General features: G+C 53.6%; 1 protein-coding gene across 3 annotated transcripts; it reads right to left on the bottom strand.

Annotated features, from left to right (window-relative positions):
- Positions 1-4586: 4586 nt before the first annotated feature.
- Positions 4587-17647, bottom strand: GUCD1 (guanylyl cyclase domain containing 1). 3 transcript variants are annotated; one of them, XM_060612575.3, is made up of 7 exons: positions 17409-17647; positions 12346-12430; positions 11399-11564; positions 10121-10212; positions 7772-8013; positions 7158-7253; positions 4587-7068 (listed from the first exon to the last, which is right to left on the bottom strand). In XM_060612575.3, exons 1-7 carry the CDS (start codon positions 17449-17451, stop codon positions 6974-6976), a joined length of 819 nt encoding a protein of 272 aa, XP_060468558.1. In that variant the 5' UTR covers positions 17452-17647; the 3' UTR covers positions 4587-6973. The 3 variants fall into 3 exon arrangements, with proteins under 3 accessions (XP_060468558.1, XP_060468555.1, XP_060468556.1); XM_060612572.3 differs by lacking the exon at positions 7158-7253 and having other exon boundaries at positions 17409-17645; XM_060612573.3 differs by lacking the exon at positions 7158-7253 and having other exon boundaries at positions 4587-7065; positions 17409-17643.
- Positions 17648-17982: the final 335 nt, after the last annotated feature.

Here is a 17982-nt window from a genome sequence, read left to right as displayed (position 1 = left end):
GCATCTCTATAACGGTTGTTTGAAAGGAATCACAACCGGGGTGCCTGAGTGGCTCAGTTGGTTGAGCGTCTAACTCTTGATTTCAGCTCAGGTCACGCATGATCTTGTGGTTCGTGAGTTTGAGCCCCACGTCAGGCTGTGCGCTGACAGCACGGAGCCTGCTTGGGGTTCTCTCTCTCTCTCTCTCTCTCTCTCTCTCTGTTCCTCCCCCAATCACATGTGCTCGCTTGCTCTCTCTCGCGCGCGCGCAAAATAAGTAAACTTAAAAAAAAGGAAGGGGTCACAACCATCTGCGTACCCACAAGAGGACTTACTACTAGTTGTTACTACCACCAGATAATGCAGGATGCCTCCTGCCCACGGAGAGTTAACAATGACCAGTGCACCATCCAGGTAACTGTCTTGAACTTACTTGCAGGGACTAAGCCTACAGGCCCCTCTCCAATTCTTCTTCACTAACAGGCAATAGAGTGAAGGACTATTAATCACCTGATCACCACACAAGTTGGTCAATAAGTTTTGCTACTGATTCTCATGGACTTCCCATTAATGGCCTGCAAGGCCCTCATTCTTTTTCTTCCAGAAAACCACGTCTTTGTGAGCATCCCCTTGTTGCCAGGACTTTTAAGAACCATGAAGGGCCTTATTTTCAAATTGGCCTGTCACAGTTTCATGGATGCTAGTAGAAGACAACACTCCTGGATCGGAGCAAAGGACAGTTTATTATAGCAATAGCAGTGGCCAGACTACCAGCATTTTCTTGTAGATTTTCCAAGCCCCAGGGCCAGGGACTCTTGCACTTTCAGTGGGTTCTGTTACAGGAGAGGAACTCTCGAGTTTGAAGAACCCGAATCTTTTATAATAGGCGATATATCTGCCTGTCTTTGGCTTGAAGGGAGATACTATCGTGTCTTCCAAGGCTACTAGCTATATGAACATTCCTGAAAAGGTAGTTTAGAATGAAGGTAGCCAAGGCCTCTGCTCATGAGACATGCAAAAATGCTCCCACTCATCCTTGTAGGAGAGAGTGTCTCCTGAATTCTGCAGGACATCAAGGTTCAAATGCAACCTCCCTCTAAATGATGACCTCTGGCTCTGACAAATACAGGAAAGCCACTAAAACAGGTATTGTTAAACATCTGCTGCCGACCATTCATTCACACACTTTGTCAAGGACATACTAGGTGTTAAGGGCTGGGAGCTACAGTAGAGGAGACAGGTAGACAGGATGATGTGGTTGGGGGGTGCAGGGAAAGGTACTCCTTTAAAAGTGGTGACACTGAGCAGAGCCTTACGGGAAGAAAGGAGTTTGACATGTGGGAGACACAGAGAGGAGGCCAACTTGGCCACCTCATGGGTCTGTTGTGAGATGTAAACATTAAACCCTTGTAAATCAAGGGGCTCTGAACAGCTTGGGGAGACTAGCTTACCAGATCTCCCAGGGCTGGGGGAGATTCTCAGGACGCAGTATTCAGGATGCATGTTGAGGCAGATGGCCAGGGAGAGACAAAGAGGAGGAAGTCCAGAGGTGAAGGGGAGGAGAGGATGGAGAAATCACTGGAGAGGCCATTGCGCGGGGCCCGTGGGAGTCTCAGCCTCCATTTCCTGGCACTGAGGTTTTCTCATGAACACTTAAGTCCATGCTGGTCCCATGACTTGGCCCCTGGGACCAGCAGCACAGCAGGATGATGTCTCAGTATCTTCCTGGATTTCTCAATTCTGTTCTGATGCTAGAGGATGGGGGCAAGTCCGTGATGTGTGTCCCTGGATACTGTAGCTAGAGGCAAGTCAGCAAGGAGAGCAGAATCTGCGCTCTTTCGGAGTATTGGGGCCACATGCCAGGTTTTCTACCTGGAGGCAGAACCCCAAGGGCCTGTGGCAGCCCATCTCTAGCCCCAGAACTCAGAATTCACTTCCTGGCTCTTCTGGCATTGGCTACTCCCCCCCCCCCCCCCCCCCCCAGGGTCACCAGGGTTTGCTTCTGACTATGGTCTGGGAAAGCAGCAGTGGTGGGTTTGGGTCTAGCTCTGTCTATAGCTTGTTGAGTGATGACTTTGGACCAGTTGCTCCCCTCGCTGGGCTGCACTCTCCCCCTCGGACTGGACCAACGGTTACTCATGTGTCAGCATGCTTCACGGGATACTAGTGTTACACAAGAACAACTGTGGCTAATTGGGGGAAAACCTAAATAAAGGGAGTCCCCTTGCTGCAGGATTATACAGAGCCTTTTCTGTACATCCTAGATCTCCCAGAGGGGACTGTAGGTAGCATGCAGTGTTTGCCAAGCTGACCTGACCAGGGTACCCTGTTATACAGAGCTTCTCACCACTGATATATTCTGAAGGGCATGCCCCAGGATGTGCTAGACCAGAGGTCTCCAGGGGTATTCCTAGCTCTGTTATGAGATTTAAAAAATGTAACCACCAGAACTCCCGTGATCCTTGCCTCCTGTATCCTAGCTCTGTGTAATCCCCAGTGTATACTGGATTTACTGGTGCACTTCTAACAGAGTCCTGCAGAAATGATAGGATGTAACTTCTTTTTTTTTTTTAAGTTTATTTTTGAGAGAGAGAGAATGTGTGAGCAGGGGGAAGGGCAGAGAGAGAGAGAAGAGAGAATTTCAAGCAGTCTCTGCATGCTGTCAGCAAAAAGCCCAATGTGGGGCTTGAACCCACTAACTGTGAGATCATGACCTGAGCTGAAAGCTGAAATCAAGAGTCGGACACTTAACCAACTGAGCCACCCAGGTGCCCCATTTTTAAAAATATGTAGTTATTTATTTTTGAGAGAGGGAGAGAGGGAGAGAGAGAGAGCAGGTGAGGGAGGGGCAGAGAGAGATAGGGAGACACAGAATCTGAAGCAGGTTCCAGGCTCTGAACTGTCAGCACAGAACCCAACATGGGGCTTGAACCCACAACTGTGAGATCATGACCTGAGCTAAAGTCGGATGCTTAACCGACTGAGCCACCCAGGTGCCCCTAGGATGTCACTTTTGAGATTAGGTTATTAAAAGGCTGTGGCTTGGGGAACCTGGGTGGCTCAGTTGGTTAAGCATCCAGTTTCGGCTCAGGTCATAATCTCACGGTCTGTGGGTTTGAGCCCTGTATTGGGCTCTGTGCTGACAGCTCAGAGCCTGGAGCCTGCTTCAGATTCTGTGTCTCCCTCTCTCTCAGCCCCTCCCCCACTCACGTTTTCTCTCTCTCTCTCTCAAAAATGAATAAAAGTTAAAAAATTTTTTTTAAAAAAAGGCTGTGGCTTCCATACTGGGTGCTCATTCTCTCTCTCTCTCTCTCCACCCCCTCCCCCAACTTTATGTCATTACCACTTGCCATATGATGAGGACACCCAGGCAGTCTGTGGTCAACAGCCCTATTTGTGAGCCTGGAAGCAGATGCCCCAGGATGTCAAACCTTGAGGTGACTGCAGCCCTGGCCAACAGCTTAAAAGGCCCCAGGCCAAAGGCACCAGTTCGGCTGCACCCAGCTCTCTGTTCTGTCCGGGCCCCTTGGCTCCGGTGGGGCCCCTCCCAGGAATCCTCAGCCTGTCCCCCTCTTATCCTCATCTGCATGCTCTGAGCAGCCAGCTGTACCCAGTTCTTGTTACCTTATCCACATTTGTCCTGGTTCAACACCTCCTTCATCGTCATTTTTCTCCCACAATTGTATTCAATGGTCACTCAGAGGCCCCAAGCCAGTCTTTCCCATGCCTGTCCCAACCATGGTATGTGCATTCAGGATGGGGCCCCTTCCCCTAGGATGGGCAGAAGGCTCCTGCTGAAGCACAGAAAGGGGCCAGTGTTGTCGGTTACACATGCAGAATACGTGCTGTGCCGCCAGGCATACTCTAGCAGGGCACCCCGTCCTCGGCTGGTCAACTCCCTGATTGAAAGTATGTCTACAGGGCTGCTCTCCAGTTTGGAGAAGGGTCCAAGACCTCAGTCAGAACTCCTAATACATCCCCTCAAGGTGGGGCTTGGGGAGGGGCAGAGCAGCAGTCAGTCAGGATGAGGTCCCAGCTGGAGACTGGGACCCTACCCAAGAGGCCTGCTCTGGCTCTTTCAGCTCTCTGTGGGACCTGGGGCAGGTCCGAGGCTGCCAGATACTGCAGGATTTACACACATGTCCTTTTTTTCAGAAACAGAATCCTTATCAAATGTAACACTAGAAGACCCCAATAGCTACCAAGTAAGGGGAGCTGCTGACTGGGGGTGGATGGTACAGGGAACGCTGGAGTCCTGCCCACAGGACTCCCCCCATCTATTGCCTCCTATGGGCCCCACTGTCTCCCTCATTTGATTCCACCACCCCCCAGACCCTCCTCCTGCCCAAAGCTGTGTGCCCTCCACGCCCTCTTCAAGAACCACAGTCAAGCTCAGCTCTGACGCCCTTCTGCCCTTCTGTTTCTAGCATTGCCTACCTAATCCTTATATGAGCATCAGGAGGGAGGCAGAACCGAAAAGCAGTTAAACAGGATTCTAGTCTGAGCTACAACCTGGTATGGCAGGCCAAGGACCTGGATTCACATGTGCTCATGCTGAGAATTTAGGAGGGAAACAAGAATTCACAAAGGTGGGCCATAAGTTGCCATCATTTTGCAGTGAGAATAATGTTTATTGAGAATGGCTCATTACAAACAAAATATATATATGTAGAAAATCTCTGCAATGCAAAAGATCCCTTTTGTCCCTGTGTGGCTGGAGTGAACAAAACCAACCGTCCAGTGTGGCTTCGCTGGGCCCCTAGCAAGGGGACAGGGGTCATGGGTGCCACATGCTATGGGCAGAAGTTCCTGAAGTCTGGGCTCTCTCCAGCCTTGTTTTCATGACATGTGCAAGAACACAACGTAGCGTGGTTTGCATCCTACCCCCATGACCCTCCCCGGGCAGATGGCACCGTCTCAGGCACAGGTAGCTTTCTTGTTAATCTGCCAGATGACCTCTGGCAGGTGACCAGGTGACCTCTAACTTGTGGCCTGCCCAGGGACTGTTTCTAAATGTCACACGATGGACTGAGGTACTGGGACCACTCTCCGTGGAGGCCGCTCTCCATGACAGCCCCACCAGTCATCCACAGCTTCGCTTCCTCATTGCCTTCCTTGATGCATCTATTCTTACCACAATTTTAGCCAGACCCTTCCTGAGGACGCCCAAACCTCAGCTGCCACACATGGTACTCCTGGGCGTGAAACCAGAGTTCCCTGGGATCTTGGGCCACCCAGCATTAAGGCAAAAGAGACGAGACCAGTCTGAAGGCAATGCTAGTCTCTGAAACCAGGGTGGCTGACCTGTTAGCTAACCAGCTAATAGCGCCTCCGTCTCGGCCAAAGGCTGCATCTGGTGCCGAGGAGCGATTTGGCTGGGTGGTCTGACAGCCCTCATAAACAGAGCCCACCTCTGCCCCTCAGAGCAGCCATGGTGGGGAGATGCCAGCCGGCTGGTGGGAGCAGACGCTGAGCATGGTTTGCGGTCCAGAGGGATGGCAGCTGCCATGTGGCTCTTGGGGTAGCCTTGCTCCCTTGCCAATGACCGCTCATGAGGGGTGGGTGTCCTCAGCCCCTTTGGGAATGATCCATTTCCCTTAGTTTTTAGGTGCAGATCTGCATTCAAGACCCAGGCCCACCACTGTCCTGGACATACTGTCCCCAGACTGATGGCCAGATTTTGTCTATAAAGTGAGGGGTCCTGGCACTCAGCCCACCAGCTGTGAGTCCCTTTCTCTTTGAAAGAGAACTTGGGCTGGCTTATCTGCCCTATGAAGAGAGGTGTCAGTGGTTCTGAAGTACCTGAATCTCACTATTATTGTCTTACTTGAGGGTGACTCTCACTCCCCACAAGTGAAAGCTTAAATCTCAAAAACAAAACAAAACAAAACAAATAGTCCATGCTACGTGCAGTGCTATGTGATCCTGGGCAGGTACCACCTTTCTCTGTCAAGAAAAAAAGAGACCCAACTTTCTGTGCAAAATGTCCTGGCATGAACACTGGGGTGGGTGGGAGGCCACAGGCTATCCGCCCCCCACTCCCTCAGCAGTGCAGGCCCTAGCACCCCAGCACCTCCAGCACTGTGAGGCTTGGGGCTCTCCATACCCAGAGAATGGGCCCCACTGTCAGGGCTTAGGCTAGTGTCAGGAGGCCTCATGGGTTGCGGGGGCGGGGGGGATCTTTGGGACTCAAGTGGCTGTTCTTGGCCCTCAGGGTCAGGCATTCTCAGAGTACATTCAGCCAGCAAGAGCCAGGGCCCTGTCTACTCCCCTCAGGGCCCTCCACCCTACAATGCTATAGTACCTGGAGGGTGCAGGGTGAGGGGTGGGGTTCAGGGTCCTTTTGGCCTGAGGCCCAGCCCTCCTCAGGGCCCAGAGGTCTGACAACCAGCCACAGGAACTTGGGTCCACGGGGAGACGTGAGAGAGTGGCGGCATTCACCAAAGGGCACAGGGAGGTCTATAGCACTTCTGGGGGGACAGGGGGGAGGGCAGTTCCCAGCAAGGCCTGGAGCAGTCTGCAGCCCTGGGAGCTGGGGTTGGCTACACGGTCTCCAAACACACAGGTGCCATCCTGACAAGTGGCATCTCCAGGGCTCAGCCCCCAGGTCTGTGGGGAGACGAGCTCAGCCTTCTCCACCTGGGTCTGGTTTGCAGGCAACAAAGGCGCCCACGGGGCTGGAAGTCCCCTGGGCGTGGTTGGAGTTGGGCCTGGGGTCCCGGGGGAGGCTCTACTCAGATGCTCTGCGGAGGCCTCCAGCAACCAGCAGGTGTGCAGGGTAAGTGGCATGATGACACGCGCAACGCTGGTGGACAAAGCAGGCACGCCTTGGGCTCCAAGAATTCCCTGGGGCTTTGTCACATGGGCCAAGGCTGGATGCAGTTCTGCATCCAAGCCCTAGCAGCTCGGGGCCTGCGCCAAGGCCTCCTGAGTGGGCCTGACTGGGGTGTGGCAGGGTGGGGTGTGAGGGCCTGGGCACACCAGGCTCCCGCCGTCAGCTGTCCAAGTAGACAAAGAGGATGTCCTCATCTGTGCCATAACTGGTTCTGGCCTCCTCGAAGTTACTGATGCTGGTGCTGCACATTCCTGCTGAGGGCAGGAAGGGCAGAGTGGGGTCAGCAGGTAGAGGGGGGTGTACCTGCCTCACTGGCGCCCAGGGGAGCTGGAGGACATCTCACCATGGCTCACTCGTCTGGCCACCCTTTGCCACTCGTCTTCCGTCCCCAGGAAGCCTTCCTTGCCTATTTCAGGCTTCATGAGCTCATTCTCTGACCCTTCCCCAGTTTCGAAGATGGAGAAGGTGAGGCCCAGAGAGGGGAAGAAACATGTTTGAGGACACATGGGGTAAGTGTGCTAGAGTGAGGACAGTCCTTCCCAGTCCCCAGGGCAGTGGGGAGCCCTTGTTGGATCTGGAGCAAGAGCTGGAACTGGGCAGACCTTCCTCTCTGACAAGTATGCTTGCTAGCTGTCCTGGGAGGGCTGGAATGAGGGAGATGGCAGGGACCAGGGTGGGGGACAGCAGAGTAAGGGTGAGGCAGGGCCCTGGGCAGCGGTGTGGGAGGGAGATGGCCTGGCCTGGTGTAGCAATGACCAGGGTGTGGAGGCTGGCAGGACCTCGGGTTTGTGGCTGCTCTGTGTAGGCCAAAGAAGCAGTGCAGATGACAGGAGCTCAGGAGGAGCAAAAGTTTGGGGAGAAGGCAGTGAGGGAGGTCTTGAATGAGAAGGAATCATGGGGACTGGACTATGAATGCAGCCTGCCCCACCCACTCTCCCCAGCCCGCCCAGCACTCACGGTCAGCATAGGCTGGGTTGTTGTAGAAGATGCAGCCAGTGGCCCGGTTGTAGCCACGCAGAACAATGAAGTGGCCCTGGTAGTCAGGGGTCCGGCAGAAGCAGCGGTGACCGCTGGGAGCGAAGCAGCAGTACTTGACAGGACTGGAGCAGAGGTCACAGTGCAACACCCCAGAGTTGACCAGCACAATGGCCACGTGGCCCTGTGCCAGGTGCTCCTGGATATCCTGCACGCTCACTGTGCTGTGGGCGGGAGGAGAGTCAGCTGGCACCGTTGGGTCCCATTCCCCATCTCTCAAGTGGACCCCTGCCTGGATCACAAAGCTTGGGGACATGGCTGACTTCCCTCCCTCCTGAGCTCTTTGCAGATAGGAACATCCTGCCTTGTCACTATGGCCCAAGCTCAGCCCAGGATTCAGCATGGGACCAGTGCAGGGGGTGGGAGAGCTCTGGATGTGCCCAAGGACCAGCTGGCCCTGTCACATCCTTCTAGGGGTGGCAGGAAGTCAGCTCCAGATGAGACCCTGTCAAGGGCCACTGGATCAATACATGGGACCCCACCTCCCACCCTGGCTAGTGAAGTTTTTTTTGCTGAGCACCCTCCTTGATCATTTACCCTAAATCACATGCAGTTTACATTGGAAGCTATCAGTTCAACTTAATTCCCAAAATCTGAGCCAAGCATGGCTTCATCAGTTTTAAAACCACATGCTTCTCGGGGCGCCTGGGTGGCTCAGTAGGTTAAGTGTCTGACTCTTGGTTTTGGTTTAGGTCATGATCTCACGGTTCGTGGGTTTGAGTCACGACGCTATGCTGACATTGCGGAGCCAGCTTGGGATTCTCTCCCTCTTTCTCTGCCCCTTCCCCACTCGTGTTCTCTATCTCAAAATAAATAAATAAGAACTTAAAAAAAAAAAAAAAACTTAAATAAAATAAAGCCACATGCTTCTCTGAAAGGACTATTTTTCTTTTTGTTTTTTCTTTTCTCTAAGGTTCCTTGTGGCAGACGGGGCTGCCCACGAAGGGCTGGTCAGCAGCGTTTCCAGGGGACCCCCCAGTTCAGCTGAGCCAGCTGCTCCCTGAGGCAGACTATCAGGCACTGCCCCATTCAATGCCCCACAAAAGGCAGCAAATCCAGAAGGGGAGAGGGGCTGTGAAGTGGTGGTTCTCTAGGCTATGGGGGCCTCCTTCCTCAGCAGTCTCCTCAGGAGTGGCAACGTTAGCACTACGTGGCCTGACCCAACTCCAGCCCATGGCTAAGTCACAAGGCGCTTTGGTTTGGTTGCCTCAGCCTGGAGAAAGACGCCATTTTTCCATTTGGTCTTTGAAATGAAATAGCTGGCTGAGTTCCCGATGGTACGTACAAGAACGGGATTTCAACTACAGAGAAAAAGCGGGGGCTGCGCTGGAACAAATGCATCGTGCTTCACGGAATAATTGGGTGTGGAAGAGCCAGGTTTGGATCACAGCATGGCCGAGTTGCCGAAGGTGACCATGGGCAGCTCACACTATTTTTCCCATCCTCAGTTTCCTCACCTGAGGAATGGGGACAGCACCAGCTTCCCACTCAACAAGATAGCACATGTCAGGTGCCACTAAATAAACATTTGTTCTTTTCCTTCCAACGTGTGCTCACATGGCTGAAGGACGTGTGGAGACTTTTCCCATTTTCCCAATTACCTATCATGCAGTAACATTATGTTGACAATGAAAACATAGGTCTGTAAAGAACAGGGAGACCTGAGAAGAGTGGTCTAGGGGAGCCCAACCAGGATCAAAGCTAACATGCCTGAGCCTGGAGAAGAAAGTCATTAGATTCTGAGGAAGTTACTTCCAGGATCTGCCCGAATCGTGTTCCTCACGTATAGCTGAGAAGGGGGAGACCCACATAAGGTCATAGCAGTCTGTGGAGATCTGAGAGCCAGGCCTCCCTAGAGACCCTACACACTGGGCTGTCCCGTTACTCTCCATCACCGTGCCAGCACATTCCTTAGGCTGTCACCCCTTCATTAAGGCTTCCTGTGTTCTGTCTCATGCTACCATCTGTGAGCAGACTGAGGGCAGGCTGGAGTCTGTCTTGCTCACTTGCTCCTCCAGCCCCTGCTCATGATCCACCTGAGGCCAGAGTTTTGTGTATCCACATGTCCCCATTTTATGGATGGAAACAGTAAGGCCTAGGAGCCCAAGTCGGTGTGCCCTTAGCCTCAGAATTGGCCGAGATTCTGGGTAGGAAAGCCCAGTTCTGCCTGACTGCCAAGTCCCTAGCCTTTCCTGTACATCATCCCAAGGCCTCCCCCATAGTAAATATGTGGGTGAGTAGGTGCACAAGGAAGAGTGAGGGGAGGCTCACCATTTTTCCACCAGCACCTTGCAGGCCTTGGCTTGTGCAAACAGCTGGTTCACCCGGGTCTCCTCTGTGTCAAAGTGCTTTCTGTAGAAGGACTGAAGAGGGAAGAGCAGGCTGGAGGGGATGCCTGTCCTGGCTGTCCTCACCCCATTTGGATGAAGTAAAGAGCATGTTATGGAGTTAAAGATGGTGAAAGAGGGGATGAGCCCGGCCTGCTAGGGGTGTGCTAGGGGAGATGCAGCACACCCGGGCAGAAAGCTGCGTCTGTCTCAAGCCAGCAGGATGGCTAGCCAGAATGCACAGGACCACACAGAGGCATGAGGAGGACGCTCAGGAGACAGGTAAGCAGTTGAGCTCAGGCAGCCTAGCTCCCCCAGCAAGGCTAGTCATCCCTGGGCTTGTGAACCCCAAGGACATCAGTGGGAGTCTGTGGTAAATGAGCAAAAGGGGTGGCTGAGCCCACTCAGATGCTCCTCCACTGCTTGGCTTAGCAAGATGAGATTCATGGGACATACTTTATTTGGCATAGGGGACTTAAGGGGGCTAAAGCCCTCAGGGCAGAGGCAGGAGAGACCCTGTTCTTGGGTTCTTTTCTCTGCCTTGCAGCCACAGTGATCAAGCCAGATCCATTAGCGTTCTTCCCCCGGCCTGGAAGGTTCAAAGGAGAGTTAGGTTGACTGGCACTGGCCACCATGTGACAACCCTCTTGCCAGCGAGGCTAGGAGAGACTCTGTTCTGCCAAGTTTTGGAGCCTGGGCCGACATGTGCCTCTGCAGCAGGGAAGACTGGCTCTAACTACATGGGTTGGGGGGTGGGGGTGCACTGGTATAATGTCGAGGCTATGTTGACATTCTATTTCAAAAAGAAAAAAATAGGAAAGGTGGCATTTTAGTTTTTCTTCCTGAATAGCAATTACCCAGATTGGAGCCAGCTGTCCCTGTGACAAGGAAGAAAATGGGCAAGTGGCAGCAGGGTGAGGTCAGAATGACATGCTCAAAGGCCCTGGACAACAGGAAGGAGGGACGCAGAAGGCGGCCTGAGATGCTCCCCTGCACATCATCAAGTGCTCTTGAAGGTAGGCAGCTCTCACTGCTTAGATGCTTTGGGCAGGCTGGACCTCAAGGTCACCCGGTCTGACTGCTTCGAATGTCCTACCCACTGGACATTTGCTGCTGTTCCCCGGTCTCTGTGCACCTGTGTGCCCACTCGGGTGTCAAGGCCTTGACCATACCCTTTTTCAATTACTGGGCCTGGGTGATGGCCTGGCGGTTGAGTGCTCACCTGGTTCTTGTAGCCCTTGTCAACGCCCAGGGTCTGTGTGCAGAAACGGTGCCTCACGCCAAAGTGGCGCATTAGGTAAGCCAGGTCAATGGTCCAGATGCTCCTGGTTAGTCGCAGCTCCTGCAGGGCACTCTCAAACTCATTGTCGTCCAGCTGGCCCAGGTACCTGTGGGCAGACAGGCTGCTGAGGTTGGCTTGCCAAGCTGGCTGGGGTCATCCTCCTCCCAAGGGCCCACCAGCCACTATCAGAAGGCTCCATCCTTTGTCATGATCCTACATCTTGTCTACGTCTTGGGCACAGCGTGAGGCTGCCTGGGGCACTGTGTTGGCCCCAGAGTCGAGGATTCTGCTTCTTGAGTCTCTTGCAGGTTGTGTGACTTTGGATAAGTTGCCAACCACTCTGGCCTCATCTCTAGGATGAGATGCTTGGACCACATCAGTGGTTTTCTAAGTTTCAGACACAGAACCCTTTTGTTGAACACTGTCTTTCCTGGAATTCCAAGATATAAAACAGGTATGGGAGAGGTTACTCTGAGGTTCCTGGCAGCTGCCTGAAAAATCTCCTACAAGGAGATCACTATGGTCCCTCTATGCTCTGATGCCTAAGGTTCCTGTGATATTCATTCACATAGCCTTAGTTCAACAGTCGGCTCCCTAGTGACTGTGTCACTAGGGAGCCTGAGGTTGGAAGGTCCCATGTCCCTGTCATGGGGTCACTCTGTGGGCCAGGACTGGGCACCTGGGTCTTCCTTGGCTATCCCCTGAGCCTAGTCCACCCTTTGCTTGCTTTTGCAGATGGAACCAAGCCTGGATGGAAGCTGGGCCTCCTGTAAACCCTAACCATGAAGAGCCATATGGATGATGAATCCCACCCAGGTCTTGCCCTGTTTCTCCTTCCAGCCAGAGCAGATGGTGTGGATGGGGAGAGCCTAGGCCTGAGCACTCACCGCAGCACCATTTTGGAGCAGGCCAGGCCGCAGTCCCAGTGGTAGAGCTGCTGGATGATGGGCACGGGCAGCTGCACAAAGTCTCCTGTGTGGAAACACAAGGAAGTCACAGACCTTTGGCATTGTGCCTGTCACTGCTACCCCCATTGGAGCCACCATCATTGGCTCCTGCCCAGATCCGGTAGGGGCTGTTCAGAAGCTGGTAAACAGCCTTTCAGGTGCCTCAATCCATTCTCCTTACAACAGCAGTAATCTCCCCAAAACAACCAGTCAGAGTAGGCCAGCCCTGCACAAAACCCTGCAATGGGTTGGTTCCTGCATCTCTTAGGACAATGCCTTCATGGCTGCTGCCCCAGCACCCTCTGCCTTCTTGCCTCCCTCATCCTCATTAGGCCTACCTCTAGGCAGAACATTCACCTGCTGTGATCCCTCATGCTCCAGGGCCTTTGCATACCTCTTCCCCCTGCCTGAGCTCTCCTGGCCTCCCAGGTGCCTGACCTAACTCCTGCCTTTGGGTATCACTTCTCCACGATGTTGCCTCCATCATGCATAGCCCCCCACTACATGCACTCACAGACCCACAGGCCTCTCTTTTAGAGCACTCTTTTTGGTGGGACCTCTGAGGAGGCTGGGACAGGGCAGGCACATGGGAGATGCTCAGCAGATATTCAAGTCTGAATTCATGAGGCCCCTCGTGGTCTACCTAACTCCAAAGCCCTGCAAGGCCACCAAAGTGTGAAGTCCATGGTTAGAAGGAAGGGATAGTGTCATGTAATCTGTGTATGTGCAACGCTACCCTAGGTGACCTCTCAGTCTATTCTTGCCATACAGTGTGGAGCAGCAGAAAGAACCCAACCTAAGCATTTTAGCCCCAGCTCTGTCACAGGCTGGCTGTGGGCTGAGCAACTGACTTCCTCTTGCTGGACTGAGTTTGGCTATCTCTAAAGTGGGGGACTTTGGTCTGATTCTGTCATTCAATCAACAAATATTTCCCAAGAGCCTAGCACCTGGCATGTGAACTGGAGATGTGGTGTAAGTGACATAAACAGATCCCTGTCCTGGTGGTCAGCAACAACAAGCAAGTGTAAGAGAAAATCAGAGGGCTAGTCTGGGGAAATGGTGGGGGTATGTCTTAGAGAGTGACAGTGAGGAAAAGGAAGACAGGGGGGAACAACATGCACTGAAGTGCTAAGGCAGGGGCCAGCTGGCATGTGGCCTATTGGAACCTCCTACTCTGGGATCCCACAATCTGGACAAAGTTCATAGTCTAGAGAAATGGGAGGGACTTCACTTCAGCTATCACCACTCACTGCTCATTCATGACACCCACTCAGCATGTGAAAACCCAGCCCACATTGTTTCCTCATCTTGGGAGTCTCTGGGGTCTCTTCTGAACCCATGACCTGTCTGTGCAGAGCTGTGCCAGAAGCTGGCTTGCTATGCCAGCCCTGGCTCCCGCTGCATGTAGCAACCAGAAGGGCCCTGATGTCTCTCCTGGCTTTTCAACCTGCTGGCCTTGTCTGGGCAGTGTCTTGCCTGGAGTGAGTCCCAAGCTCCTATGCTCCTATGTCTAAACTCTCCCCAGCCTGCAAGGTCTGGCGCAGATGCCAGGTGCCTTCTCTGATCCTAAGCTGGCTATGCCTTTTCCCTCATCTGCACTCTGTCAGGCCAGAGTTCACGCTTTGGCTCACAGGACCCTTGCATTGAACTTGTTTGTGCCCTGCTGAGCTGTTGTACATTCCCAGGAGGCAGGGACCTGTGACTGCTCCTTCACTGCCTTATACTTGGCCTTTCTCCCCCCATTCCTCACCTCCAAGGGCAAGCAGCAGGGTGTATGGATGGCAGGATGGTGTGGGCAAGTACAGGCCTCTTGTTGGCTGAGTCACTTGAGGAGAGGCATTTGGCCTCTCTGTGCCTACTTCTTCCTCTATGAAATGGACCGCCACAGATGCCAGTCTGCAGAGTGCTATGAGCACTCAGGGCAAGAGCATGTGTAAAGCTCTTTGCAGGTGCTGACGTGAATGCTGCCCTCCATCCAGGGTGGGCCTGTACACTGAGCCCAACTGGGCTGAGGTTTTTTTCCCTCCTTCTCCTGACCCCTGATGCCTCTAAAAGGAACCCAGGCCATCATTCAAGGCCTCCCACATTTGCCTCTTCCCACTGCCATAGATTTAGTTCTGAGGGCTCAGTGCAGCCTGACTTCTGCCTATCCTCTGTTCCAAATTCTACCTCCAGCTCCTCCCCCATCTGTACACAGTAGCCAGAGGGATCCCAACCACAGGCTCCCATTACTCTTAGAATAAAGTTGTCACCCCGTTCCATGGCCCGCAGGGCCCAGCCCAATCTGGGCCCCACCAGCCTCACCTTGGCCCTGACACCTCATGAACCCAGTTCCACCCAGTGACCCTGGGAACTCATCAAGCTTCATTCCACCCCTCTGCAAATGCAGCAGTCTCTGTCTGGGACTTTCCTCTGCAGTTCTCGAGGCTGCCCCTTTTTGTCATTCAGGTCCCAGCTCAAACGCTCCTCCTCTGAGAGGATTTTTCTGACCATGCCTTCAGGGGAGAAGGACCCCCTTCCCAGCATCCTGTTTGTTTCCTTCATAGTACTTAGCAAAATTAATAAGAAAACTAAAAATAAAATAGAGCTACTCCATCTCCCCACAAGACTGTAAGCTTCCTGATGACAGAGTTTGCTAATCTTGTTGACTGTTATTCCTAATGCCTAGTGTCTGATGCTTAGTAGTAACTCAACAAACATTTGTTGGAAGAAATGAACTTATTAAGCAATCAATGTGTGCTACGATTTGAGAACACTAAATCTCAAGTCTTGCTCTCCAGATCATATTCTTAAAAATTCCCTGCAATGGGGGACGCCTGGGTGGCTTAGTCGGTTGAGCGTCCAACTTTGGCTCTGGTCATGATCTCATGGTTTGTGGGTACGAGCCCCACGTCAGGCTCTGTGCTGACAGCTCGGGAGCCTGGAGCCTGCTTCGGATTCTGTGTCTCCCGCTCTCTTTCTCTCTCTCTCTCTGCCCCTGCTTCGGATTCTGTGTCTCCCTCTCTCTCTCTCTCTCTCTGCCTCTCCCCCACTTGTGCTCTGTCTCTCTCTCAAAAATAAATAAAATGTAAAAAAAAAAAAAAAAAAAATCCCTGCAACAGGTTGAGTGGAGAGAGTGCAGGGTGCTGTTCTCTCATGGTGGAATGTGTCGCTTTTCAAGAATCCTTCACTGTGGCAATAACCCACCTTTTTGTTTCTCTCTACATAGGCTGTTTACTCCCCAGCCTTTGCTCTTGCAAATCCCTTGCCTGGAATGTTGTCTCCCATCTCTGAACATCCAAATGCTCTGGTCTCTTTCCCTCTCTGAGCCCTTCAATATGGAGTATTTGATGTGATCGTGCCTGCCTTCCCCACTGGACAGACTGAGAATACGTCAGTGGCAGGCAGGGACAGGGTTGCATTTGCCTCTTCCCAGCCCTTCGACACTCATACATGCTTGATGAATGGAAGGTGTTTTTCCAAAAAGGCCTTATCTCTTGAGATGCCTAGGCCTACTTGTCATGGCAATGCCCCAACCCCCTCTTTAACCCCCACCCTGGCTTCCAGACTACGGCCCTCTGTTCACGGTTCCCTCCTCACTCTGTGGCCCAGGCTCTGGCACTGGCTAGCTGGGTCATCTTTGGCCAGGCTTTGACTCTGTCTGTGCCTTCCCCTATTCTCAGCTATAAATGTGGCACAGGACAGCTGCTCCCTAGGGCCCTTGTGTGCTCTTCCTCTTCTTGCCCTGGTCCCTAGAACCCCTTGATTCTGAGGCCTCACAAGGCTAAACACTTCCACATGGCCATCTCCAGTCTTGGCATGGGCAAGTTAGCCCACAGGGATCCAGAGCTACTGCTGTGGGAGAGATAAGGAGAGGCAAGGCCTTCTAAGTCCAGAACTGCTGCCAGATGTTGATGCTTGGAGCCAAGGCTTTGTCTCACCTGAAAATAGGGTTTGCCTGTTAGGCCCTGGCCTGGCTTCAGTTGGCAGCTGTTGCCAAAGAAGGTAGGCAGATCATTGGTCCTGAATACTTACCTCCTTTCAGCTCTATCTGCTTGTGTGCAAAAGTGCAAGTAACAATGGTAACCTACTTTACAGGGTCCTTATGATGATTAATAAGGCACTGCATGTAAACAACTTAGCACAGTGCCTGCTAGGAGAAAGCTCCCTATGAATGTGAGCTATTACTTCACTGAGACTCAGGAAACCAAGTGTCTGATCCAAGATCACAGAGTTAGATAACTGGAAGAGTAGGGATGCAAAAATCAGGACAGCATCAGACCCTATGCTCTGCTGCATTCACAAAAGAGACCCCTCTCTGGTTGTGACACCAAGCTCCCTGATGTCTTAGGGTTGGGTCACACATGCTCTTGACCTCTCCCTTGAGTTGGCACCTCACCTCAGAGTTTACTAGCACTTTCTCTTTCTAATCAACCCTGAGAACAGGAATCTTTGCCTTTCCCCTCCCCCACTCAGGAAAGCAAACTGAAGCCCAAGGCACTAAATTTCAGTCTTGGTTTCTGCCCCACAGGAACTCAGGCCACCTGAGGGCAGAAGGAACCAGAGGGTCAAGAACTACTGCAAGACAAAACGCTGACCCTGGGAGGCCAGGGTAAGGGGCACACCCATTGCTCTGTGCTCTGGGCCAGGTCCCTGCCCTTCTAGGCCTCAGTTACCCCAGAGTTCCGGGAGGGGATGGGATCTCCTAAGGCGGCTCCAGCAGGACTTTTCGCTTCTGGGCAAGGTGCCGCCCTTGCCTCGAAACCAGGACCCTCCCACCACGACCGCTTTCAGAGCTGACTGGGGTCCCAGCCCTAAGAGTATTAGTAAATCCCAAGTGACCCGGGCTGGGGATAAGCGGCCAAGGCGGGAGTGTATACACCTGGCCAGGTGTCGCTCAAAGCCCTACAGCCCGGCCCGTGGCGGCGGTCGGCCCAAGGTCGCGAGGCCGGACCCTGCCCGCGCTAGGGCGGAGTCCCCCTCGTTCCCCGGGGTGAGGGCTGGGCCCTCGGGGAGGCACTGACCGGGCTCGAGCGGCGGCCCCGCTGCCTCCGCCTCCGTCCTCATGACCCGGGCCGCGCGGGGCGCCCATGGCCCCCGCCCGGCGCCGGCTGCAGCTTCGGCTTCGGCTTCGACTGGGGCGGGAGTGGGGCCGGTGCGTGTCAGGTTCCTCCGCCGCCGCTGCTGCCGCCACTGCCACCGCCACCGCGGTGGGGAGAAGAGGAGGCGGTGGCAGGGCCGCCCCAAGCCCCGCCCCGCCCCTTCCAGGCTTCGGGTCAGGCCCCGCCCCTTTCCTAAACCCCACCCCTTCCCTGCCTCAAGGAGGCCCCTCCCTTTCTTTTCCCCTCCCCCGACTTCTATTCCTAGAGGGCCCCGGCCTCAGGATCTAAGCGGGTCCTGGCTAATGGCAATGTCAGCTCCCTGTGACCCCGCCCCTTTCCCCTCCACCACGCACAGGCGCGCAGGCCCTTCCCTGCCTCCGTTCCCCGGAAGCTCCGCCCTTTTTCTTGAGCACTGCCCTGAAGCCCTACCTTTCCAGGAGCCTTGGTTCCCCAGAGACTCTTCATCTTCGCAAACTCCGTCTCTTCTCAGCGGCAG

Source organism: Panthera onca, chromosome D3, assembly GCF_046562875.1.
Source record: "Panthera onca isolate mPanOnc1 chromosome D3, mPanOnc1 haplotype 2, whole genome shotgun sequence".
Lineage (NCBI taxonomy): Eukaryota > Metazoa > Chordata > Mammalia > Carnivora > Felidae > Panthera > Panthera onca.
The sequence above is the reverse complement of the archived record's forward strand: the minus strand, read 5'-3'. Positions and strand labels throughout refer to the sequence as shown.